Here is a 24875-nt window from a genome sequence, read left to right as displayed (position 1 = left end):
GAACATGAAGCTGGACAGAAGCCCCTGACAAGGATCCAAGAAAGAGAGTCAGATGGGGTCCCAAGTCCTGGGGACCCCTCCCAGCCCTAGACCACCACTACTGAAGAGGGGAAAAGTCTGCAGCCTTTTAAAGCCACTTCAATTAGGTGGATTCCTGAAACTGTCAGTCGAGCTGCATCCCCCAAGGAAAGTTCCCGAGACAGCAGGGTGAGAGGAGACCAGAGTAGACACAGGACAGGAGCCTGGGTGGAAGTGTCAGTACAGAACGCAAAAGAAAGGCCTTTAGAAATCTGTAATTGCAGTAAAATGGGGGGAGGGGGAGCTGTACTTGGGAAGGAACATCATCCATGAGAAAGTCAGAAAAAACCAACACGAACTCAGAGAAGTAAACAACCCAGCCATTCTCCACCTCTCTGCAGACAATGACCCCCATCCTACAGTTTAACTCAATTTTTTAAAACCAAATGAATTAAGAGCTTTATTGATGTCACAGTATACTCAGGAATAATTGTAAAACATTACAGCTGAAAGAGAATGACCTGTTTATGATCTTGTCATGCACTGTTTCCTTTGAAAAGAAAGTAATACAAAGAAATCCTATTGAGTAACTTGGAGCAGCATTTTGGGGAAAAGTACTATTTACGAATTTAAAAAATTATGATTTCACCTACACAGTCACTATGTTCCTCTATAATGAGACAAGCCCTTAAAGCTCATGTGACTTTGTTAACATCATGGCATTGTCATCACATAATTTATTGGTGTTTTCCATGAAGAGGGTTTATCATCCCGAACAGGACTGATCCCACTAAGGTTTCCATGCAGCTCATCAATTTTGCTACCATCTGGACTCCTTTTGGACTGGACCACTGGTCTGCCTGTCCCTCCAGCAACTGTCCTGCTCTGTCCTGACATCCTGTGTCACAGAATGGCCTGCAATTTCCTTTCAAGGCTGCTTCCCTTAGCCCTCTTCCTCCCTCTGATCCTTACACTAGACAGTTTGCTTTCACTCTACAAATAATAAATGTTGGAGAGGGTGTGGGGGGAAAGGAAACCCTTCTATAGTGTTGCTGCAGATGTAAGTTGTTGTAGCCACTGTGAAAAACACTGTGGAGGTTCCTCAGGAAACTAAAAAGAGATTGCCATATGACCCAGCAATCCCACTTCTGGACATCTATCCAGAAAAACTCTAATCCAAAAAGGTACATGCATTATTCACAATAGCCAAGACGTGAACACAATCCAAATGTCCATGGACCGATAAATGGATAAAGAAGATGTATATATACACAATGAAATACTTCTCAGCCATAAAAAAGTATGAAATAATGTCGTTTGCAGCAACATGAATATTCTTAGAGATTATTGTACTAAGTGAATTACGTCAGACAAAGACAGATACATGATATCACTCATGTGCGGAATCCAAAATATGGCACAAATGAACTTATCTACAAAACAAAAACAAACCCACAGACATAGAGAACAGAGTTGTGGTTGCCAAGAGGGAGGGGCTGAAGGAAGGATGAAGTGGGAGTTTGGGGTTAGTGGATGCAAACTAGTATATATAGAATGGATAAAAAACAAGGTCCTAAGCAAGGCTATGGTTTTTCCAGTGGTCATGTATGGATGTGAGAGTTGGATCATAAATAAAGCTGAGCGCTGTAGAATTGATGCTTTTGAACTGTGGTGTTGGAGAAGACTCTTGAGAGTCCCTTGGACTGCAAGGAGATCCAACTAATCCATTCTGAAGGAGATCAGCCCTGGGATTTCTTTGGAAGGAATGATGCTGAAGCTGAAACTCCAGTACTTTGGGCACCTCATGCGAAGAGTTGACTCATTGGAAAAGACTGATGCTGGGAGGGACTGGGAGCAGGAGGAGAAGGGGACGAGAGAGGATGAGATGGCTGGATGGCATCACTGACTCAATGGAGGTGAGTCTGAGTGAACTCCGGGAGTTGGTGATGGACAGGGAGGCCTGGCGTGCTGCAATTCAAGGGGTCGCAAAGAGTTGGACACAACTGAGTGACTGAACTGAACTGAACTGAAGCATCACTGATGCTGAAGCTGAAACTCCAATACTTTGGCCACCTCATGTGAAGAGTTGACTCATTGGAAAAGACCCTGATGCTGGGAGGGATTGGGGGCAGGAGGAGAAGGGGTTGACAGAGGATGAGATGGCTGGATGGCATCACCAACTCTATGGATGTGAGTTTGTGTGAACTCCAGGAGTTGGTGATGGACAGGGAGGGCTGGCGTGCTGCGATTCATATGAACCAGTTTACTTCATAGATCAACAGTTTATTATAAAAGGATGTAACTCAGGGATGGCCAGATGGCACAGGTTAATGTAGGGCCAGGTGTATGGGACAGGCATGGAGCTTCCATGTTCTCTCTGGGCACAACATTCCCTGAATTTCTGCATGTTTACCAATCCAGAAGTGCTCCCAGCCCTATCCTTTGGGGTTTTTATGGGCATAACTGGTTAATTAGCCATTGGTGATTGAGCTCAATATTAAGCGCCCCTGCCACCCTCCCCAGAGGTCAGAGGGTGAGGCTGAGAGTCCCAACCATCTAATCACTTGGTTGGTTCCCCTGGCAACCAGCTCCCACCCCTAGGAGCTTTCCAAAGACCACATTGTTAAACTCAGGTGTGATGGAAAGAGGCATATTATGAATATCAAAATGCACCTTTATGACTCTTCTGACTTAGAAAATTTAAGGGTTTTAGGAACAGTGTATCAGAAGCTAGGGTCAAAGACAAAATGACTATTTCTTATTATAAATAATATTATCAAAGAGCTTAATTAACAAAAATAAGGGATGAAAGGTAAATTTAAGAATATCTACTGGAGGGCTTCCTTGGTGGTCCAGTGGTTAAGAATCTACCTGCCAGTGCAGGGGACATGGGTTTGATCCCTAGTCTGGGAAGATCCCAAATGCTACTTGGGTCTTTCCTGGTAGCTCACTGGTAAAGAATCTGTCTGAAAAGTGTGAGACCCACTTCAATCCCTGGGATGGGAAGATCCCCATCTGGGAGAAGGAAATGGCAACCGACTCCAGTATTCTTGCCTGGAGAATTCTAGGGACAGGGGAGCCTGTGGGCTACAGTCCATGGGGTCACAAAGAGCTGGACATGACTGAGCGACTAACACTCACTGGGAAGATCCCAAATGCTACAGCAACAAAGCCTCTGTGGCACAACTACTGAGCCTACATGCCAAGGGCTCATGCTCCATAACAACAGAAACTACCAGAATGAGAAGCAGAGTGGCCACAGCTTGCTGCAATGAAGACCCAGTGCATCCAAAAGTATTAATAAATAAAACTTAAAAAAGAATATTTAACAGAAATAGAGGTAAACACTATGTGAGAACAGAAAATTAAAATTAGAGGTCCAGTCAGAATGTAAAAGGAATTTCATCAAGACAGAACATAGACTATGGAAGGGGCTTGTTCTTCACAAAGTTCCAAAATTAAAGGACATGAACATGTAGAATGGAGAGAACCACTGTGTGCACAGTACCATGAGCAAGGCCCACATTAAGGTATATTGTTGTGTTATTTGAAAACACCAAGAATAAAGATGTGATGAGAGAATTGGACTATAAAGAAAGCTGAGTGTTGAAGAATTGATGATTTTGAACTGTGGTGTTGGAGAGGACTCTCGAGAGTCCCTTGGACTGCAAGGAGATCCAACCAGTCCATCCTAAAGGAAATCAGTCCTGAATATCCTTTGGAAGGATTGATGCTGAATCTGAAACTCCAATACTTTGGCCACCTGATGCAAAAAAAAACCCTGACTCATTGGAAAAGACCCTGATGCTGGGAAAGACTGAAGGCAGGAGGAGAAAGGGATGACAGAGGATGACGGTTGGATGGCATCACTGACTTGATGGACATGAATTTGAGCAAGCTCTGGGAATTGGTGATGGACAGGGAAGCCTGGCATGCTGCAGCCCATGGGGTCGCAAAGAGTCGGACACTACTGAGCTACTGAACTGAACTGAACTGAACTGAACTGAACTGAAGGATAACGAGAAAATCCTAAAATCTTTCAGAGAGAACAAATATCACACACAAGTGGTGAGGAATCATAATGACTTTGACCTTTTACACAGCAGCCCTGGAAGCCAACAGTTAAAAACTATGACTTCAGAAAGTTTGAAGGAAAAGTATTTCTAATTTAGAATTCTATACCCTACCAAACTATCCATAGGTGATAAATAGGATAAACACATTTTAGACAAGCACTCTTCTCAGGAAGCTACTGACTTCAGCAAAATAAGAGAGTAAACCACAAAGGAGTTCCAGGAAAAGGGAACCAGACAGGAGAAAGGCTAAGAGTCAGAAGGATGACAGCAGAGGAAGGGTCAAGAGGGCAGTGCTGTGTAGTGGGTTGAGAATGCCATCAGTCTGGAGTGAAAAGGGGCTTCCAGAAATTAAACGGTTCTGATGTGTTTGAGCCTTTGGAAAATGTTATTGATAAGCAGGTGACAAAGAAAACTAGCCACATAAAATTCCAGGCACAAGAGAAATACTAGGTCACTATGAAGAGAAAGAGGATTTCCCTGGTGGCTCAATGATAAAGAAACTGCCTGCCAATGCAGGAAACACACGAATTCAAATCCTGGGTCAGGAAGATCTCCTAGAGGAGGAAATGGCAATGAACTCAAATATTCTTGCCTGGAAAATACCATGGACAGATGAGCCGGGTAGGCTACAGTTCATGGGGTCCCAAAGAGTCCGAGACAACTTAGTGACCAAAACAAATGAAGAGAAAGAAGAGGAGGAGGTGTGGTTTTTACGCCCTAATTGTGAACAGTCGTGAAAATGTAGGGGTGGGGTGAGGTGGGCAGAGAATTGTTTGGAGAGCATGCTTCTCCTTGACCTTAATGGGAAGTCCATAGAAATGTCTAAATTTATTTTGTTTTTTACTTTTTATAAACTAGTCACAAATATATTTATTACTTATTTGGCTGCACTGGGTCTTATGTGGGCAAGTGGGATCCATTTTCCTGAGCAGGTATCAAACCTGGGCCTCTGCATTAGGAGCGTGGAGTCTTAGCCACTGGATGATCAGGTTCAGTTCAGTTCAGTTCAGTCGTGTCTGACTCTTTGCCACCCCATGGACTGCAGCACACCAGGCTTCCCTGTCCATCACCAACTCCCAGAGTTTGCTCAAACTCATGTCCATCGAGTTGGTGATGCCATCCAACCATTTCATCCTCTGTTGTCCCATTCTCCTGCTGCCTTCAATCTTTCCCAGCATCAGGGTCTTTTCCAATGAGTCTGTTCTTCGCATCAGGTGGCCAAAGGATTGGAGCTTCAGATTCAGCATCAGTCCTTCCAATGAACATTCAGGACTGATTTCCTTTAGGATGGACTGGTTGGATCTCCTTGTAGTCCAAGGGACTCTGAAGAGTCTTCTCCAACACCACAGTTCAAATGCATCAATTCTTCAATACTCAGCTTTATTTATGATCCAACTCTCACATCCATACATGACTACTGGAAAAACTATAGCTTTGACTAGGTGGACCTTTGTCAGCAAAGTAATGTCTCTGCTTTTTAATATGCTGTCTAGGTTTGCCATGGCTTCTCTTCCAAGGAGCAAGCATCTTTTAATTTCATGGCTGCAGTCAACATCTGCAGTGATCCTAGAGCCCAATAAAGTAAAGTCTGTCACAGTTTCCACTGTTTCCCCATCTATTTGCCATGAAGTGATGGGACCAGATGCCATGATCTTTGTTTTTTGAATGCTGAGTTTTAAGCCAGCTTTTTCACTCTCCTCTTTCACTTTCAGAAGAGGCTCTTCAGTTCCTCTTTACTTTCTGCTATAAGGGTAGTGTCATCTGCATATTTGAGGTTATTGTTATTTCTCCGGGCAATCTTGTTTCCAGGTTGTGCTTCATTCAGCCCAGCATTTCACATGATGTACTCCATGTGTAAGTTAAGTAAGCAGGGTGACAGTATATAACCTTGACAATACTCCTTTCCCAATTTGGAACCAGTCTGTTGTTACATGTACAGTTCTCATGGTTGCTTCTTGACCTGCATACAGATTTCTCATGAAACAGGTAAGGTGGTATGGTATTCCCACCTCTTTAAGAATTTTCCATAAAAAAGATCTTCATGACCCAGATAACCATGATGGTGTGATTACTCACTTAGAGACAGACATCCTGGAGTCTGAAGTCAGGTGGGCCTTGACTTCAAAGGCTTTGGCATAGTCAATAAAGCAGTAGTAGATATTTTTCTGAAACGCTCTAGATTTTTCAGTAATCCAATGGATGTTGGCAAGTTGATCTCTGCTTCCTCTGCCTTTTCTAAATCCAGCTTGAACATCTGGAAGTTCTCGGTTCATGTACTGTTGAAGCCTTGATTGAAGAATTTTGAGCATTACTTTCCTAGCGTGTGAGATGAGTGCAATTGTGCGGTAGTCTGAACATTTTTTGGCATTGCCTTTCTTTGGAATTGGAATGAAAACTGACCCTTTCCAGTCCTGTGGCCACTGTTGAGTTTTCCAAATTTGCCGGGGTATTGAGTGCAGCACTTTGACAGCATTATCTTTTAGGACTTGGAATAGTTCCACTGAAATTCCATCACTTCCACTAGCTTTGTGTGTAGTGATGCCTCCTAAGGCCCTCCTGACTTCAGACTCCAGGATGTCTGGCTCTAGGTGAGTCATCACACCATCGTGGTTATCTGGGTCATGAAGATCTTTTTTGTATGGTTCTGTGTACTCTTGCCACTTTTCCTTAATATCTTCTGCTTCTGTTAGGTCCACACGGTTTTTGTCCTTTATTGTGCCTGTCTTTACAGGAAACATTCCCTTAGTATCTCTCATTTTCTTAAAGAGATCTCTAGTCTTTCCCATTCTGTTGTTTTCATCTCTTTCTTTGCATTGATCACTGAGGAAGGCTTTCTCATCTCTCCTTGCTATTCTTTGGAATTCTGCATTCAAATGGGTGCATCTTTCCTTTTCTTTGCCTTTCGCTTCTCTTCTTTTCTCAGCTATTTGTAAGGCCTCCTCAGACAACCATTTTGCTTTTATGCATTTCTTGGGGACGGTCTTGATCACTGCCTCCTGTACAATGTCACGAACCTCCATCCATAGTTCTTCAAGCATTCTATCAGATATAATCCCTTGAATCTATTTGTCACTTCCACTGTATAATTAACCATAAGGGATTTGATTTAGGTCATACCAGAATGGTAGGCTTCAGTCCATGGGGTCTTGAAGAGTCGGACACGACTGAGTGACTTCACTTTCACTTTTCACTTTCATGCATTGGAGAAGGAAATGGCAACCCACTCCAGTGTTCTTGCCTGGAGAATCCCTAGGATGGGGAGCCTGGTGGGCTGCTGTCTATGGAGTCGCACAGAGTCGGACACGACTGAAGCGACTTAGCAGCAGCAGCAGCAGCTACAAGGGCTTGTAGGTCATCATAGAAGACCCGTTTAACTTCAGCTTCTTCAGCATTAGTGGCTGGGGCATAGACTTGGATTACTGTCATATTGAATGGTTTGCTTAGAAACAAACACAGATCATTCTGTCATTTTTGAGATGGTACCCAAATATTGAATTTCAGACTCTTTTGTTGACTATGAGGTCTACTCCATTTCTTCTAAGGGCTTCTTGCCCACAGTAGTAGTTATAATGGTCATCTGAATTAAACTTGCCCATTCTAGTCCATTTTAGGTCACTGATTCCCAAAATGCTCATGTACACTCTTGCCATCTCCTGTTTGATCACTTCCAGTTTAGCTTGAGTCATGCGTTAACATTCCAGGTTCCTATGCAATATTGTTCTTTACAGCATCAGACTTTACTTCCACCACTAGTCACATCCACAACTGGACGTTGTTTTCGCTTTGGACCATCAGAGAAATCCCAAAAATGTCTAAATTTAATACATCAAAAACCAGTCTTCTCTGGCTGAGAAAACGTACAGGTTTGTGTCAGAAGAAAAGCTATTACAAGGGTTGGAAGTTATTTGCCTCTGGGGGAGACTGGCATGTGACAGCTGTTTTACACTGTCTTCATTTATGCGAGAATTAAAACCACACACACACAAACCATGCACTGGCGTAACTCTGATTTTAAAATATATCAAGTAGAAAAAGTTGTTTGTGAAAACGCCTCATCTCTACACCCAGAAGGCTCAGCAAACCGTCTCCACAGCAACCCAAGGCGTCTCCGAAACCAGCTGCGCCACGTAGGGCCGGGCGAGGGTGACGCACTTCCGCCTCTGGTCCCGCCCCTCTGCCGTAGGGGCGTGGTCGTCTGGTACCCTCTTTCCCGGCGTACGCGTGCGCAGTCTTCGGAAGCCGGGGGCTTGGGTGCCAGTATCCCGACGCCCCGCTGGCCGCGGCCCCACGCGTTGAGAGGCGCGAGAATTGCCGTAGTTTGCAGTCTGTGTTCGTTTCACAACGTGTGCACACGTCAAACGCGAGAGCGGACCCGAACTATTCTCCCGGAAGCAAGGCTGGCGGCTCCCCTCCCTGTCGGGGCGGGGCTAGGGCCGTAGCTCAGCCCTCACTCCCCTTACGTCACGGCTCTGCTGGTTCTCCTGGGAGTTGTGGTTCGGACCCGCCCCCCGGCCGTGGTCCCAGGGGGCTGCGGACTACGGGTCCCGGCAGGCCTCGCGTTGGCCCCTGAGCCCCTGGCGCCGGGGGCTTTGGGCGGCCTCAGCCAGTGGACTCCGGCGCTGCGCGGCACAGCTGAGCACCTGGCAGGTTGGCTGGCTCAGAGCAGGCTAGCTCGCGGGCTGGCCGCCGCACACACTGAGGCCGCAGCCGACCGACTGACAGACTCGGCGCTTCTCAGGCCCCCGGAGCCTAGGCGCAGAGCGGCCCGGACGCAAACTTCCGGGCAAGTGGAAGGGTCGACAGGGCCACCAGGCCCGGGGTCGGCAGCGGCGGGGGCCCGGGGCGGTTTCCCGAGAAAGGTGACGAACGACGGGGGCGGGACGGACCCGAGCGAGTGCGGAAGGGGTCACTTTCAGTGTGGGCGCACGGCTCAGCCTGTCCAGCCCCGCCCCCCCGCAGGCCAGCTGCTGGATCCAAGGCGCAGCGCTGGGCGCTGACGTCGGCTGAGCCGGGTCTGCCAGCCCTCCGGTTCCTACCCCGGCGGCCCTAGACCCTCGGAGCCCTGCAGGGTAGGAGGCAGGCCCTTCGGGCAGCTCTGGTGTCGTGAGCGTGGGCCGTGCATGGGCGTGTAGACAAACCAGCGAGGCGCTGATTGTGCGTCTTGGCATCCCCCCCGCCGCCGCAGGGTCGGATGGCTCAGGGCTTGAGCCGAAGGTTAAAGGCCAGCCCCCAAGTCTCCAGGCTTCAGGGCTGCAGCCCACCTGTATGTAGGCCGGCAGGGGCGACTGGACAGCTAGATAAGAGAGCTCTTGAGGGGCTCAGATTTTGTCTGATGCCGCTTCAGAGAGGTTTTGCTTGTTTTTGAATGTGTCTAGGGTGTTGGGGTGTGAATAATCCTGCCTCTCTTCTTCTGAGCTCAGAACCAATAGAGAAAATAAGTAAAGGTGCCTGACGGGCTCCTGGTGGGCCTCAGTGGGGCAGGGGTTGCAGGAGCGTTGCAGTGGAAGCACTGGCACACCAGGTCGTTCCTGGCGCGTCGTCTCCTCTCGCCTTTCCCTCTGGCCTGTTGCTCCAGGTGCAACAAGTATCTGAATGTCATGCTCCAGTCCAAGACTGGCCCTGTGCAGTGGTTGGGTGGTGATTGCCCTTGCCTGAGGGCTTCTGTTTGGGTCACCAGAATTAGGGTGATGGCTGCCTTCTACTTCCTTTAGGCCTTCTTCCAGCAGGTGACTGACAGGCCAGACTCCCTGGCCACTCAGGATGTCCACCTCGGCCTCAGCCAGAGCTGCCACATGACCCGAGCCTGTGATTCGCCAAGTCTTGCCAGTTGACTGTGCCACATGTGGTGCGGATTTAAACACCGTCATTAGACCAGCCGGAGGTGCCCAGAAAGGAGTGGCAGCCTCTGGTGGCCAGCAGTCGGCACCCAAGTTGATTCTTCTCAATAAAGACAGTTTACCAACTTCCTAGCTAAATGGGATTTACTCTTTGCAGCTTTGTAAAGTTTTTTTCATAAAATAATCAAAATAGTGCAAATACTTTATTTCTATACGTCTAAACGTGTGCTTTAGAAATACTTCTGCCTTCCAAAGAGAAACTAGTAAACCAATAGAGCAGACCCAGGTGTCCACCCATTTGGTTGAGATGGTAAATGCTAAAAGTGTAAGACTGCCTTTTAAAACCCATTTTTCCCCAGACCTGCTGACTTTCTACCTGTTTGGTTTGCTGTGCTCTGTGTCAGCATGGATTCCAATCTCCAACAGGAAATCTTGGTGGCTGAGCAAACGTGTGACCCGAGAAACAGCAGCTAAGCATTTGGGATGCTGACAAGAGGCTGGTGTATACACTAAGGTAAGTGCCAGCTGCTCATGCCCTGAGTGCCTCTGTGTTTGTTCGCGCTTGGCCGTGTCCAACTCTTGGCGACCCCATGAACTGCTGGTCATCAGGCACCTCTGTCCATGAAGTTTTCCAGGCAAGAATACTGGAGTGGGTTGCCATTTCCTACTCCAGGGGACCTTCTCCACTAAGGGATAGAACCCCCATCTCCTGTGTCTCCTGCATTGGCAGGAGGATTCTTTACCATTGCACCACTTGGGAAGCCCTCAGGGTCATCATAAACCTTTGCAGCGACACCCTTTGGGGGTTCTGATGCCGCCAGACGCCTGGGTTGTACGCTCTGAGGAAGATGTCAGAGTACAGTGTTTCTGCCAAAAGGAGAAAAAGGAAGAGCTCTCTGGGTGAATTTCTCACTGAAACAAGAGTTCCCTTCCTCCCTATCTTCTCCCTTCCCCTGACCCTGGTCCATTCCCCACTTGCTATCCCCTCCCTTCACACCCTGGGAGACCTTCTGAGGTGAGATAGTGAGCCCTGATAGTGGGAGGTCTGGGGACCTGGAGGTCACATGGAGCACAAATGGCCATCTCCTGGGTCCTGATGACAACAATGACAAAGACCAGGCAGGGAGGCAGGTGGCAGAGTAGCAGAGAGGCCTGGAGAGCCTCTGGGCTGCTTCACAGGGGTCCTACAATGCTGTGCCTGAGCATTGAGGTCTGGGAGCCAGGAGGGCAAGCAGGGGGCATTGTTGGGGGCCCTGCTCAGACCCAGCTGGGGTGATGCCAGGCTGGATGGAGGTGCTGAGGCGCAGGACCCACCTGGGCACCCGGGGTGGAGTGTGGAGGGGAGGACTGCTCTTCTCTGTCCACTGTCCTTCAGGGGCACTGGTCTGAGCAGGAGGAAGCCCGAGGCTCAGTGTGTCCCTTCAGCTCTGTCCCCCGTGGGCTAATGGGCTCCCAGGGCACATACTTAGGGAGCGTGGCAGGTTGCTGGCCAGCACTGGAGAACTGTCTGGGTGTGCTATAAACAGGGATGTGCACATGACAGGTGCTGGTCAGAGGCACTTCTTGTGACAGGCTGGACTTTGCTGGTGACCTAGTGGAGCCACTGCTGGCTGAGACTTGGTCCTCTTTTCCCACAGACCTTGCTGGGCACCTTCCACTCCTGACCATTCTCTGCCCATCCCCCTGAGGGCAGAGCCAGGCACTGGCCACAGCTGCTCTCCTACTTAAGATGTCCAATCACCCTAAGTCTTGTTGGAGACAAGGCCAGTGCCAGTGGATGCCAGCCCATGGCCAGTGGATCTGTAGGCCTACAGGAAGGGTTGGTGCAGCGGCTGGTGAGGTGGGCTGAGAGGCTGGGCTCACAGGCTGCAGAATAACTGTGGTGCTGATCTTGGGAGAACGTCCTTTCCTGCTCCTTTATCTCAATCCAGGGCCAGTTTCTTGGCCTTGCAGGTGGCATGTCCCCTGCAAGCAGGCACTCTCGCTGCCTATCTGCCCACACTTGTCTGGGTATGTGGTTGCCTGGCTGACTAGCTCAGCAGGGGGCAGCTCAGCACTGCCCAGGAGCCATGGCAATCCTGGAGGCTCCCAGCGGAAGGAGGGCCTGTGCCCTGAAGGGCAGCACCTCCTTTCTGCCACTGGGCCACTGACTCAGGCTGGGCTGCCCTGCCCGCTTGCACATGAGTGGCAGCTGCTGACAGACGCCAGGCAGGAGGCAGAGGCCACACGTGAACAGCCCTCTGACGAGGCAGCAGCCCACAGGCCCTGCCCTTGTCTGGGGCTCACTGGCACCCAAGAGTCACAGGCATTCTCATGTGGGCTTCTCGCTGTGGCTAGCAGGACAGAAAAGCCCTGGTGCCTCCTCTTCAGTGGGTCCAGAGGCAATGAGGGGAGGGTGGCTGGAGGGCAGCGGGAGCAGGAGGCTGTACAGCCCCTGTGGGGCAGCCATCCAGGTGAAGGAGCAGCAGGGTGTTTTGCTGAGACTGGGCATCAAGTTCAAAAGACTCGTCATTTCAGATGGTCCACCTGTATCTGGAAGCCCTGGCGGTCCTGGGCGGGGTGAGGAGGGAGTGGGCACAGGCACCTGTAGGGGTGGGGGAGGACTCACAGAAGGCTGAGCTGGCTGAGTAGTTCATACCACTGAGAATCTGAGGGTCATTCACTTGTACTCTAGGCTGGGTGTGGCCCAGGAGCCTTGCCCTATAGGCAGTGCCCCTCCCCTGCATACCCTGTGCCAGGCGCTGGCCTGCAGGTGAGACTGGACAGAGGGTGGCCGTCAGGTGACCTGTGGGCTCAGGCCTGGGATGCTGATTATTGGGCTGTGGTTGGAGGGGGTGGTCCAGGTGCAGGGGTGATGTGTGGGTTTCCTTCCCTGTTGCTGGCTGAGCCTTGGGCTGGCCTGGCGGGCTATGGCTGCTCTGGGCCACTGGGCACTAGAGGGAGCAAATATATCCCAGCAGGCCTCCGGGCCTCCTCTGGCCTTCCAGGAGCCACAGGAAGTGCAATGAGTTTCGTTCAGGGATCCAGGCCTGCATCTTCCCTGGCCTTGGGGCCCTCATGTTGGAGAGGCAGTCTCCAGAGATGGAGGGGTGACTGCTCCCTTACTGTCCTGGGGCCCTGAAACCCCTCCCTCTTCATTACTGTTTCGGGGGGCCCCGAGTCTCCTCCCTCTTCAGGTCCTGTTGCTTTAAACTCTTGGGGGTTGTTCAAATCCATTGATGTTAAACCAATTTTATTGAGAAATCACATAATACCAGGAGGCACAGGTCATGAGTGATCCAGCTTTGCAAAGTGAACACACATGTAATTGGCACCCAGATGAAGAAATAGCATGTCCTTGGTTCCGAGCCCCCATGACTGGCTCAGCCATGGTCTCCCTGCCTCCGGCGCCCTGGCTTGGCTTGTTCTGCTTGTGAGCTTCCTGTCGGTGGGGTCAGGTGCACGGCTCCTCTCCTTCAGCATCCGTTTGTGAGCTCTGCTGTGTAGTGTGGTGGGTCGTGCTCCCTTGAAAGTAAATCTTGTCAGGACCTGGTTCACCCTTGAGCCTGCAAGGTGGGCACTGCTGTGAGTAGTGCCACCTCCGTCAGGGCCTGCCTGGGGTGGCCAGGCCACACCTCCCAGAAGAAGGCCTGGCAGTGAGGCCCGAGTGACGGTGCAGCACCGCTCACCGGGCTGTGGGTCGCATCAGCCCCCCAGTGTGCTAGGTGCTGGAGGCACCTGTCCCAGGGTTTTCCTGTTTTCGGTCAGATAGTCTGCTTTGTGCATGAGGTCAGCAGGCTCTTTCCTCACTGTGGGTACACGGTCTTTGTGCCTCTCCAGTCTTAAATGCCAGCCAGTGTTTCTTCGGAAAGTTTTGTCTTACCTTGCGTGTTGATGTGTGCAGTCCTAGTGGGCCCCCCTGCCCCCATGCCAGCCACCCAGAACCTGATCTGCTGGCCTGGAGACCTCCTGACCAGATCCTATTCCCTGGTCCCTGGGGATCTGCAGTCCCATCACCAGGACTGCCCCGACACTACTGCTGCAGCTCCACATAGCTGCTGGAGAAGGGGAGCTGGGGGAGGCTCCCTTTCCAGAGAGGTGTCCCACCTGCCCTCCAGCCCCAGGGCATTCCTGCATGCCCCTCCCCCACACTGGTTTCCGCCTCTCCCTGGCAGTCCTCTGGTGTGACCTCGTGTGGCTTTCTCCATGTGGTCCGATGGTCCCCTCTCCCCGCAGGTCTCCACCATGGACCCAGACCCCCAAGCGGGCGTGCAGGTGGGCATGCGCGTGGTGCGCGGCGTGGACTGGAAGTGGGGCCAGCAGGACGGTGGCGAGGGCTGCGTGGGCACGGTGGTGGAGCTCGGCCGCCACGGCAGCCCTTCGACCCCCGACCGCACAGTGGTCGTGCAGTGGGACCACGGCACCCGCACCAACTACCGCGCGGGCTACCAGGGCGCACACGACCTGCTGCTCTATGACAACGCCCAAATCGGTGCGGGGCTGGGGGCGGGGCTGGGGCGGAGCTGGGGTGGGGGCGGGGCCAGCAGCGCCCCTGACGCTGCGCCCTGCAGGTGTCCGCCACCCCAACATCATCTGCGACTGCTGCAAGAAGCACGGGCTGCGGGGCATGCGCTGGAAATGCCGTATCTGCTTCGACTACGATCTCTGCACGCAGTGCTACATGCACAACAAGCACGACCTGGCCCACGCCTTCGAGCGCTACGAGACGGCCCACTCGCGCCCGTGAGTCCCCCCGGCCGTCCCCGTGTCCCACCCCACCTGCAAGCGTCCAGGGCCTCCTGAGAATGCCTCTGACACACGACGAGCCTTGGTCCGGGACAGCTGGAGCTGCCTCCTGCTGACTGCTCTGCTGCAGGTCAAGTCTGTCCTGAGCCATTTCCTGGAGGAGTGACCAGGGTGACGATCACCCCAGGGGCCTGGGCATTGACACCAGCCCCCACCCCCTACAGAAGGCGACTGTGTCCACCTAGCAGGTCCGCGGAGGTCGGTGCTGTGGATGGGGCCTCCTCTCACCCTGTCCCCTCCTCTTGCCAGGCTCTCCCTGGCCCCCCAGTGCTGCCTGACCGGGGCTCTGAGAGTGGCCTGCGTGGGGTGTGCTGCTTGCATCTGCTGTGGTCGAGGGCCCACGCTAGGGCGGATGGGCAGCCAGAGGTGCACCCCTGCCACCCGCACTGTTGCCTTCGCCTCCTCGACACCCCCACCCGTGGAGGGGAGGGATGTGCTGGCTAGGGAGGGAGCTGGGAGCAGCCATCCGACACCTCTGGCCAGGCCTGCCTTCCTCACGCCCGTGTTTCCCACATGCTGAACCCTTCCCAGGCCAGGCCGGGTGCTGAGCTCTGGGCATAGCTCTGACAGGATATCTAGCTCTCCAGGAGGTGGCAGATGTGGTGTGACCACACACAGGAACCATGCGGTGAGGGTGGGCCTGGAGCACCTGTCCAACCTGGTGTCATGAAAGGTCCCTGGAGGGAACCAGTCAGCAGCCCCACTCAAGATCCAGTGTGAAGGGCACTGGCCTGGGGGGCCTGCAGTTCCAGGGGAAGAGACTCGGGGGTGGGAATGGGGAGCAGGGCTGGCAGAGCATAGGGCCTGCTCCTGGCATCACTGCCCTTCATTGCCTGGGACCTACTCTGTTTCCCGTAGGGTCATGCTGAGTCCCCGCCAGGGCCTCCCAAGGATCCCGTTAAGGGGCATCTTCCAGGGGGCGAAGGTGGTTCGGGGCCCCGACTGGGAGTGGGGCTCACAGGATGGTGAGTGGGGGCCAGGGGGTAAGGTGGGGGGGCTCATAGGATGGTGAGTGAGAGGGCAGAGAGGTGGGGGTTTCACAGGATGTTGAGTGGGGGTGGTGGGAAGGTGGGGGGTCGGTTGCTGCCAGCTGTGGCTCATCCTCATGGTGTGGGTTTACCCTGCTGGTGGGGCCACTGTCTCCCAGGAGGAGAAGGGAAGCCAGGCCGAGTAGTGGACATCCGTGGCTGGGACGTGGAGACAGGCCGGAGTGTGGCCAGTGTGACATGGGCTGATGGCACCACCAACGTGTATCGTGTGGGCCACAAGGGCAAGGTGGACCTCAAGTGTGTGGGCGAGGCAGCTGGCGGCTTCTACTACAGGGAGCACCTCCCAAGGCTTGGTATGGGCAGGCCGTCCACCACGTGCCCCGCCCCCCTCATTTGCCCTCCGTCCTGCCCTGGGCCTGGGGGTGGTCTCTGCAGTCGCTGAGGTGAGTGGTGCAGGCAGAAGGAACTGCCTGAGCCAGGCCTGCTGCACCCCCCACCCCCAGGCAAGCCTGCAGAGCTGCAGCGCAGGGTCAGTGCTGATGGCCAGCCCTTCCAGCGTGGGGACAAGGTCAAGTGTCTGCTGGACACAGACGTGCTGAGGGAGATGCAGGAAGGCCACGGCGGGTGGAACCCCCGGATGGCCAAGGTGAGATGCCCTACCTGGTGAGTTCCCGTGCCCACCCTCCCCATGTCCTCTGGCCCCCCGCCCTCCTGCTCCACCTGGCCACCGCCTCCATGACCCGCCACAGTTTATCGGACAGACGGGCACCGTGCACCGCATCACAGACCGTGGGGACGTGCGTGTGCAGTTCAGCCACGAGACCCGCTGGACCTTCCATCCTGGGGCTCTCACCAAGGTGCATGGGGGGGGGCTTAGCTGAGCCCCTTCTGCTCACTTCTGCACCCCCTTTCATGTACCCGCTTGGCCCTGGGTGTGCCTTCCTCTGGCCCTGAAGGACGAGGTCAGGGCCTGGTGGGTCTGAAGGGGATTCAGTCCAGGGAGAGGGACCTAGATGTGAAGGGGAGGCCCCAGGCATTGTTGGAAGTGGGGGCAAACCAGGCCCCACTGTGTGTCTGGGCCAGGGGAGCCTCACAGGCTGCAGGTGGCATGGTTGGGCAGAGTTCCTAGAATGCTCCTGTGGGTGCCGCCTGAAGGGTGGGAAGGCCCCTTAGGACAGGGGTGGACCCTGGATCAGGGTGGTGGGGCATGGTGAAAGCTGTTTGAGAAGCAGTATTTCTTAGAAGCAGGAGGGAGGAGGTGGAGGGCAGGTGGCAGAGCATCCGGTGACGGCCCCTGGACAGAATGTGGAGCCAGCACTCAGCTCGAGTTGGGGACACCTGGGGCATGTGGGCCTTCGAGGAGGGGCTGTGGCGGGGTCACAGGACAGGTGGTTTATACAGTGAATTCTGTCTGTGCAGGTGAGGGCACAGGTGTGGAGAAAGTTGCCAGGAAAGGTTTGGGGTGTGGGAGGAGCAGCCCCTGGCTGCACCATGTTCAGGCTCTGCCCCCAGTCGTCCTGGCGCCCTTCCTCCAAGCTGGGCTGGGCTGGTCTTGGCCGTACTGCCCGCCCCCTCATCAGCCGGTGGTCAGGCCTGCCCCAGCCTGAACACCCCTGAGCTGACTCTGGCCGTCACCCCTGTGGCTCGGAGGCTGGGCCGGCAGGGCTGTCCTGGTCACCTGTCACCCTTATTGGGTGAGACTCTGGTTGTCTTTTCAGGCAGGGGCTGGGGTCCTGGTGAGGTGGAGCTGAACAAGGGTGGGGGCCTTCCTGCTCTCCGACCCTGGGCAACCATGCCCGCTGGGGCCCCTCACGTGCTTCTCTTGTGCTCCTCTGTCACTCAGCAAAACTCCTGCTTGGTGGGTGAGGTGGTGCGGGTTATCGACGACCTTGACACGGTGAAGCGGCTGCAGGCTGGCCATGGGGAGTGGACCGATGACATGGCCCCTGTGAGTCCCCCACCCCTACCTCCATGCCCATCACACTAACCCCTGGGAGGCACGCCTGTGACCCCACCCTCTCCTCATTCAGGCTCTGGGCCGCATTGGGAAAGTGCTGAAGGTTTTTGGAGACGGGAACGTGGGTGTGCTGGTCAGTGGGAAGCTGTGGACCTTCAGCCCCTCCTGCCTGGTGGCCTACCGGCCTGAGGAAGATGCCAACCTGGACGTAGCTGGGCGAGCCCGGGAGAACAAAAGTGAGGGCATCCAGTGAGCAGCTGGTTGGGCCAGGTCTGCCCTGGCCACCACTGACCCTCAACCCCATCCTCCCCAGGCTCCCTGAGTGTTGTCCTGGACAAGCTTCGAGCCCAGAAGAGTGACCTGGAGCACCCAGGGAGGTTGGTGGTGGAGGTGGCTCTGGGCAACATGGCCCGGGCTCTGGACCTGCTGCGGCGGCACCCAGAACAGGCGAGCCCGAGACCTGCCTCCCGGCCCAGGCAGCCCCAGCGAGGGGGCTGAGGGCCAGGGACTGACCCTCTGCCTCTCCTGGCAGGTGGACACCAAGAATCAGGGCAGGACTGCCCTGCAGATGGCTGCCTACCTAGGTCAGGTGGAGCTGGTGCGGCTGCTGCTGCAGGCTCAGGCGGGCGTTGACCTGCCAGATGACGAGGGCAACACGGCACTGCACTACGCCGCCCTGGGGTGAGGCCCGGCCAGAGTGCAAGGGGGCTGGGCCTGCAGGTCCAGCCGGTGGGCACATCGCCCCTCCTGCTTCCTCTCCTGCCAGGAACCAGCCTGAGGCTGCCCGGGTGCTCTTGAGCTCGGGTTGTGGGGCCAATGCTCTGAACAGCACTCGGAGCTCAGCACTGCATGTGGCTGTGCAAAGGGGCTTCCTGGAGGTGGTGAAGGTCCTCTGTGAGCGTGGCTGTGATGTCAACCTGCCTGTGAGTGCTGGGTCCCCTGGCTCTGGCCCTGGGGTCAAGGAGGTCATGGCTGAGACCTCCTTGCCAAGTGATCACTTGCCTACCACTGGCAGGATGCCCATGCTGACACACCCCTGCACTGCGCCATCTCGGCGGGCACTGGTGCCAGCGGCATTGTGGAGGTCCTCACCGAGGTGCCAGGCATCGACGTCACTGCCACCAACAGCCAGGGCTTCACCCTGCTGCACCATGCATCCCTCAAAGGCCACACACTGTGAGTTTGGGGTGACACACAGGTCCTGCTGTGCCACTGGGCCACCCTTGGTCACCCCTGACCCCAGAGGCATCTCCCTGCTCCCACAGAGCTGTCAGGAGGATTCTGGCGCGGGCCCGGCAGCTGGTGGACGCCAAGAAGGAGGATGGGTTCACGGCACTGCACCTGGCCGCCTTCAACAACCACGGGGAGGTGGCACAGGTTCTCATCCAAGAGGTGTGGACAGAGTCCCCTGGGCTGCGGACTGGGGTGTCAGGGCCCCCCACGGTCCCTGGGTTGAGCCCGTGCCCACCCCTCCCCAGGGCCACTGTGATGTGAACGCTCGCAACCGTAAGCTGCAGTCCCCGCTGCACCTGGCTGTGCAGCAGGCCCACGTGGGGCTGGTGCCACTGCTGGTGGACGCCGGCTGCAGCGTCAACGCCGAGGACGAGGAGGGGGACACGGCTCTGCACGTGGCCCTGCAGCGCCACCAGCTGCTGCCTCTGGTAGCTGATGGGGGTGCAGGGGACCCGGGTCCCCTGCAGTTGCTGTCCAGGGTGAGGAAACGTGACTCTGGGTGCTGGGGAGGGGGCACATAACTGGGCCACAGGCTCCTTTGCCCTCTTCGCCCTCAGGATGGCGGGACCAGGCCTCGTAGGGCAGGCATTCTGGGCCACAGTGGTTCTGCGACCCTGGTCACCACTGCCGGCCCAGTGTTCCTGAGATTCTGACCATCTGGGGAGAGGGAGTGGGGTCTAGTGTTGGTCTCCATGCCACCAGCTGCCTAGTGGGGCCCTTTGCCTCCGGCTCCAGGGGCCTCAGGGGGCAGGTGCTCAGGCCTCTGCAGCCAGATAGCAGCGGAGGCTCCCTTCAGACCAGCGTTCCCAGGCGCTCCCCCTCACGTGACAGCGTCTGTCCCGCCATCCAGCTACAGGCCTCGGGCCTTCCAGGCAGCGCGGAGCTGACGGCGGGCGCAGCGATAGCCTACTTCTTAGCGCTGGAGGGCGCTGACCTGAGCTACGCCAACCACCGCGGCCGGAGCCCCCTGGACCTGGCTGCCGAGGGTCGCCTGCTCAAAGCCCTGCAGGGCTGTGCTCAGCGCTTCCGGTGAGCCGGCGGGGCGGGGCGGGGGGGGGGCGGGCTCGAAACTCCGGGCCCTTTCAAGACCCCTGTCCCCACGCAGGGAGCGGCAGGCTTGCGGCGGTGGCAGCGGGGGCTCGGCCCAGGGCCCAAGACTGGTGCTCAGTGCTCCGAACACTGTGACCAACCTGCATGTGGCCGCGCCGACGGGGCCTGAGGCCGCTGAGTGCCTAGTGTGCTCAGAGCTGGCGCTGCTGGTGCTGTTCTCGCCCTGCCAGCATCGCACAGTGTGCGAGGGTGAGTGCGGGGTGGGGAGGGGGCGCGGCAGCTGGGCTGGACGGCCCCTCACTCAACCGTGCCCTCCCCCCCGCAGAGTGCGCGCGCAGGATGAAGAAATGCATCAGGTGCCAGGTGGTCATCAGCAAGAAGCTGCGCCCAGGTGGGGCCCGGGGCCCGGCGCCCGCCCCGCCCCGCTGCCCCCAGGTGTGGGCTGCTGCACTCGCCCGCGGCCCCGCCCGCTGTCCACGGCCCCGCCCCTTGTCGTGGCTCACATCTCTGTTCGAGGTTCTCTCGCAAGACCTCAGCCCCGAGCCCCCGCCTCTGACCTGGACCTCTTCCGCAGACGGCACGGAGGTGGTCAGCGCGGCCCCCGCGCCCGGCCCACCACGGCAGTTGGTGGAGGAGCTGCAGAGCCGCTACCGGCAGATGGAGGAGCGCATCACCTGCCCGATTTGCATCGACAGCCACATCCGCCTCGTGTTCCAGTGCGGCCATGGCGCGTGCGCGCCCTGTGGCGCGGCGCTCAGCGCCTGCCCCATCTGCCGCCAGCCCATCCGCGATCGCATCCAGATCTTCGTGTAGCCGGCGCGCGCCCCCCCCCCCCCCGCCCCTTTCCGGGGCCATGCCCCGCAGCCGCCCTCGCAAGCCCTTTCTCTGTGTTTTATAAAAAGATTGCTGGACTTTGTGCCTGGTTGCCTGTCTGGGGCGGGGCCGTGCAGGTCCCCCAACCGGGGACCGTTCTGACTGCACCTCTTACACCGTTGGCCCAGCGCTGGGTTCTGCGCTTTGGCCAAAGGCCTTGCAGGGCTTCTTTCCGATCCGTATTCTGCCCTTCTTCCCAGGACTCACGGGTCCAGAGTGCTGCCCGCACCCTGGCCAGAAAGAACGGGGCCCGGGCTTGTGGTGTCGTCCGGGGGTACTGAGTGGACCGAAACCCCAGCAGTAGCCACCTCCCGGCTCCTTGGGGTGGGCTACAGAGACGCGTTTTGGCTAAAGCAGGACACGGTTTCGCAGCAGGCTGTGCGGTCCTGGCTAAGTGGGGAGTTGGGCGAGGCCTCTGGTTTCAAGCCAGGAGCCCCGGCAGGGTCCCAGGACCGCTGAGCGTGGGAGGCGGAATAGGGATTTGGGGAGAGGGTAGGACACAGGAAAGAGAGGCTCGGTGTGTTGGCTCGAACTTAGTCATGAAGTGGGGGAAGGGGGACTGCCCTCGTCTGGACCCAGCGGCCGGGCGCTTTCCAAGAACCACCAAAATGCTCCCCTGGAGCCTCAAGGCTGCCCGCCAGCCACTTGGCGCTGACCCTGCTGGCCCGGCGCGCCACTGTCACTCTGGGCTCAAAGCCTGGATGGAGAATGGGGAGGGCCCGCACCCCCGGCCTCCTCTGGCTGGGCGCCTCTCCACTCGGAGCAATTCCCCCAGCCTCCATCCCGTCTCCCCTACCGCAGTCCGCTCCGCCCCGGCGGGCCTGCCGCCCTGCCCTGGATCCTGGTTCCCCCAGCCCAGAGGCGCCCTCACCTCCCCTCAGCCTAGCTCGGCTCCCCAGCCAGGCGCAGCCTGAAAGCCATCCCGTCGAGTCTTTTGCTCTCAGGACACCCGGCCCCCAGCCCCTACCCAGAACTGTCCAGACTTCGGTCCTGCTTGCGCGCCGCAGGGAGCGCCTAGTGCAGATTCCTGGCCCCCTATGGCCCCCACCCCCGCACCTTGTGCGCTCTCCCTGTCGCCCGCCAGGTCCTCCCGCTGGCCCCGGCAGGTCCCTCTCCCTCCTGGCACACAAACCTCGCTCCGCAGGCGCCGTCCCTCTTCCTCAGCCTGGTACTCACTTGCCACGTCCCCTCCCGTCGCGTCCCTCCCCTCTTGCGGGGTCCCTGTCGCCAGCGCCTGCGGGGGACGTGTCCTCAGCTGACCAGGATGGAGGTTCACTGCCGGGTCTCATGCAGTGTCGAGGGGTTTGGGGGGACTCCGTTTGGGAGAAAAGCTGCCAAGTCATTCAACTTCCAGCGAGTTTGGGGACCCCAGCTGACACTCCCGCCTAAGCCTGAGTCCCTGGCGTCTGTCCCTTCTCTGGCGTCCGGGGCCCTCCTCGCCCCCCCCACTGCCAAGTGACCCCGCCCAGCGGGCCCTGCCCAGGCCACCGCCACCGACCCAGAGGCCCAGGTCCCTGCGCCCCAGGCTGGAGGCGGCGGGGGTGCTCCCGACAGTGAGCGGCCAGCTGGTTCCCTTCAGGGGCGGCCGCGCGCCCTCCCCCCGGGGCTGTAATCCGAGCCGCTGCCGCGCCGCCCCGCCGCCCCAGCCCCGACAGCGAGTCCGCAGGCGCCATGGGCCGCGGGGCCTGCGTCCCCTCGGCGGCGTCGGGGGCCGGCGACCAGGCCCGCCGGCTTGGAGCGCTGCTGGGCGCGCTGTGCCTCTTCCCCGCGCTCGTGCTGTTGGCCTGGCCAGGAACCCCAGCGACCCGGGCCGGGGCGAGAGCAGCGCAGGTGAGAGCGGGCGCGGGAACGGGGTGGGTCCGGCCCCGGCTCAGCGATCCCGGCGTGAGTCCGCGTGTCCGCGGATGCGGGGGGAGGGGCCGGTGGGGGGCAAATCTGCCGCCAGCTCCGCCCACTCCGACCGGGCTTGTTTTTAGTAACTTTTTCTTTCTGTTAAGTAAACCCGGCTCGGGGTAGAAAACCAGAAACAGCCGAAAGGCAGAAAGAGGGGCCATCAGCGCTCCCTGGAGCGCGCCCCCTTTCCAGGCCCTTTTCCTCGCTACCTGGGGCTTGGGGACAGTCCCTACCGCCTTCCCACGGAGCACTTGCTTCCCTTCAAGGGAGACGCTGCGCCCCAGACTTCGGGCGTCTTGGCCTCCGGGAACCTCGGTCCGCCGCAACCCCCGGCGCCCCGCAGACGCCGCTACACGCTGACCCCGGCCAGGCTGCGTTGGGAACACTTCAACCTTACGTACAAGTGCGGCCCTGGCCCTGGAAGGTGGGGGGTGCAAGCACGGTGCCTCCTGGCCGCCACCCCTGACCGTGACTCCTACCCCAGGATCCTCTCCTTCCCGAGGAACCTGCTCAGCCCCAGAGAGACTCGGCGGGGTCTGGCCGCCGCCTTCCGCATGTGGAGTGACGTGTCCCCCTTCAGCTTCCGCGAGGTGGCCCCCGAGCAGCCCAGCGATCTCCGCATAGGTGGGCGCCGTGCCCCTGCCCCCGCCCCACCCAGAGGCCCTCTCTCAGGCCCGTGCTCCCCCAGGCTTCTACCCCGTCAACCACACGGACTGCCTGGTCTCCCCGCTGCACCACTGCTTCGACGGCCCCACGGGCGAGCTGGCCCACGCCTTCTTTCCCCCACACGGCGGCATCCACTTTGACGACAGCGAGTACTGGGTCCTGGGCCCCACGCGCTACAGCTGGAAGAAAGGTGACGCGGTCCTGGCCTCCCATGGGGCCCCTCCACCACGGTGGGAACAGCGGGGATCTTTGAGGGGTCGTGTAGGTGATTTGGGGTCAAGCTGGAGGGGAGGGGAGGCTGGTTGGAGGCCGCAGGCCTGGGTTCTGGGAGTCTTGAAGCCCCCCCACCCCCACACCGCTGGAGCCGGAGCCGGAGCCGCATTCCTGGGGGCCAGCTCACCGCCTAGCCGGCCTGGAACATTCTTATCTTCCGTGGCTGCAGCGGGGAGGCTCCCTGCGCTGCAGCAGCTGTGCAGGCCGCGGGGAGCAAGGAGGTGGGGTGGGGGTGGGTGCTGGGCCGGGTACCGGGCGCTGACCGGCCGGGCCTGCAGGCGTGTGGCTCACCGACCTGGTGCACGTGGCGGCCCATGAGATCGGCCACGCGCTGGGCCTGATGCACTCCCAGCACGGCCGGGCGCTCATGCACCTCAACGCCACGCTGCGCGGCTGGAAGGCACTGTCGCAGGACGAGCTGTGGGGGCTTCACCGGCTCTACGGTGAGTGCCAGGCCGGTGGTGGGCTGCGGGAGGCGGGCGGGGGCGGGGGCGGGCGCGTCCTGAGGTCAGTCTGCCTTCGCAGGCTGCCTGGACCGGCTGTTTGTGTGCGCGTCCTGGGCGCGGAGGGGTTTCTGCGACGCCCGCCGGCGACTCATGAAGAGGCTGTGCCCCAGCAGCTGCGACTTCTGCTATGGTGAGGTCGGGTGTCCCCCTGGCCTGGGTGCGCAGGGGCGCCCGGCGCTGATCTGGCTCCCCCACCCCGAGCAGAGTTCCCCTTCCCCACGGTGGCCGCCACCCCGCCGCCCCCCAGGACCAAAACCAAGCTGGTGCCCGAGGGCAGGAATGTGACCTTCCGTTGCGGTCAGAAGATCCTCCACAAGAAAGGCAAAGTATAGTGAGTGACCCGCCCCGGCGCCCGACTGGGGGCGGGGGGCGAAGAGAGGGCAGGACCTTCCCTGCCCAGCCCTCTTCCCTCTCCACAGCTGGTACAAGGACCAGGAACCGCTAGAGTTCTCCTACCCTGGCTACCTGGCCCTGGGCGAAGCGCACCTGAGCATCATCGCCAACGCCATCAACGAGGGCACCTACACGTGTGTGGTGCGCCGGCGGCAGCGCGTGCTCAGCACCTACTCCTGGCGCATCCGCGTGCGGAGTTGAGCGCCGCCCTCCGGGCTGAGGCCGCTGATAAAGCACTTTGTCTCTTAAGTCTCCTTGCCCTTTCTTGGGAGGGTGGGCGGCTGCTCTTGCGCTCATTGGGTGGGGAGCCTGCTGAGCGGGCTGAC

General features: G+C 57.6%; 2 protein-coding genes and 1 long non-coding RNA gene across 35 annotated transcripts; 2 read left to right on the top strand and 1 right to left on the bottom strand.

Annotated features, from left to right (window-relative positions):
• The first annotated feature begins 8326 nt into the window (after positions 1-8326).
• On the top strand, positions 8327-20861 carry MIB2 (MIB E3 ubiquitin protein ligase 2). 33 transcript variants are annotated; one of them, XM_069545897.1, is made up of 22 exons: positions 8580-8877; positions 10291-10445; positions 14147-14402; positions 14482-14653; positions 14787-14904; positions 15248-15344; positions 15575-15681; positions 15864-16058; positions 16209-16351; positions 16455-16562; positions 17549-17653; positions 17736-17898; positions 17976-18109; positions 18195-18343; positions 18429-18585; positions 18678-18838; positions 18928-19054; positions 19141-19374; positions 19746-19924; positions 20001-20194; positions 20271-20336; positions 20520-20861. In XM_069545897.1, the coding sequence occupies exons 6-22, from the start codon at positions 15340-15342 to the stop codon at positions 20756-20758; spliced, it is 2466 nt and encodes an 821-aa protein (XP_069401998.1). In that variant the 5' UTR covers positions 8580-8877; positions 10291-10445; positions 14147-14402; positions 14482-14653; positions 14787-14904; positions 15248-15339; the 3' UTR covers positions 20759-20861. The 33 variants fall into 33 exon arrangements, with proteins under 33 accessions (XP_069401983.1, XP_069401985.1, XP_069401979.1 ...); XM_069545896.1 differs by having other exon boundaries at positions 8627-8877; positions 14787-14914; XM_069545876.1 differs by lacking the exon at positions 15248-15344 and having other exon boundaries at positions 8598-8877; positions 10358-10445; positions 20271-20380.
• On the bottom strand, positions 13147-22705 carry LOC138416542 (uncharacterized). Its single transcript, XR_011247735.1, has 3 exons — positions 21951-22705; positions 14690-14810; positions 13147-13476 (listed from the first exon to the last, which is right to left on the bottom strand). It is a non-coding gene; the product is annotated as an uncharacterized lncRNA (long non-coding RNA).
• On the top strand, positions 22072-24798 carry MMP23B (matrix metallopeptidase 23B). Its single transcript, XM_069545905.1, has 8 exons — positions 22072-22648; positions 22978-23114; positions 23196-23335; positions 23400-23567; positions 23929-24093; positions 24176-24286; positions 24361-24487; positions 24576-24798. Exons 1-8 carry the CDS (start codon positions 22490-22492, stop codon positions 24748-24750), a joined length of 1182 nt encoding a protein of 393 aa, XP_069402006.1. The 5' UTR covers positions 22072-22489; the 3' UTR covers positions 24751-24798.
• The last annotated feature ends 77 nt before the right edge of the window (positions 24799-24875 follow it).

The sequence above is a fragment of the Ovis canadensis genome, chromosome 12 (genome assembly GCF_042477335.2).
Source record: "Ovis canadensis isolate MfBH-ARS-UI-01 breed Bighorn chromosome 12, ARS-UI_OviCan_v2, whole genome shotgun sequence".
Classification (NCBI taxonomy): Eukaryota; Metazoa; Chordata; class Mammalia; order Artiodactyla; family Bovidae; genus Ovis; species Ovis canadensis.
Note: the sequence above shows the minus strand (reverse complement) of the source record. Positions and strands in the feature narration are given on the sequence as shown.

Coding starts and splice junctions, on each gene's coding strand:
- MMP23B (XM_069545905.1), top strand. CDS start 22,490: ATGGGCCGCGGGGCCTGCGTCCCCTCGGCGGCGTCGGGGGCCGGCGAC. Junction 22,649..22,977: donor CCGGGGCGAGAGCAGCGCAG/GTGAGAGCGGGC, acceptor CTTCCCTTCAAG/GGAGACGCTGCGCCCCAGAC. Junction 23,568..23,928: donor GCGCTACAGCTGGAAGAAAG/GTGACGCGGTCC, acceptor CCGGGCCTGCAG/GCGTGTGGCTCACCGACCTG.
- MIB2 (XM_069545868.1), top strand. CDS start 14,156: ATGGACCCAGACCCCCAAGCGGGCGTGCAGGTGGGCATGCGCGTGGTG. Junction 14,403..14,481: donor CTATGACAACGCCCAAATCG/GTGCGGGGCTGG, acceptor TGCGCCCTGCAG/GTGTCCGCCACCCCAACATC. Junction 18,586..18,677: donor GCTGTGATGTCAACCTGCCT/GTGAGTGCTGGG, acceptor TACCACTGGCAG/GATGCCCATGCTGACACACC.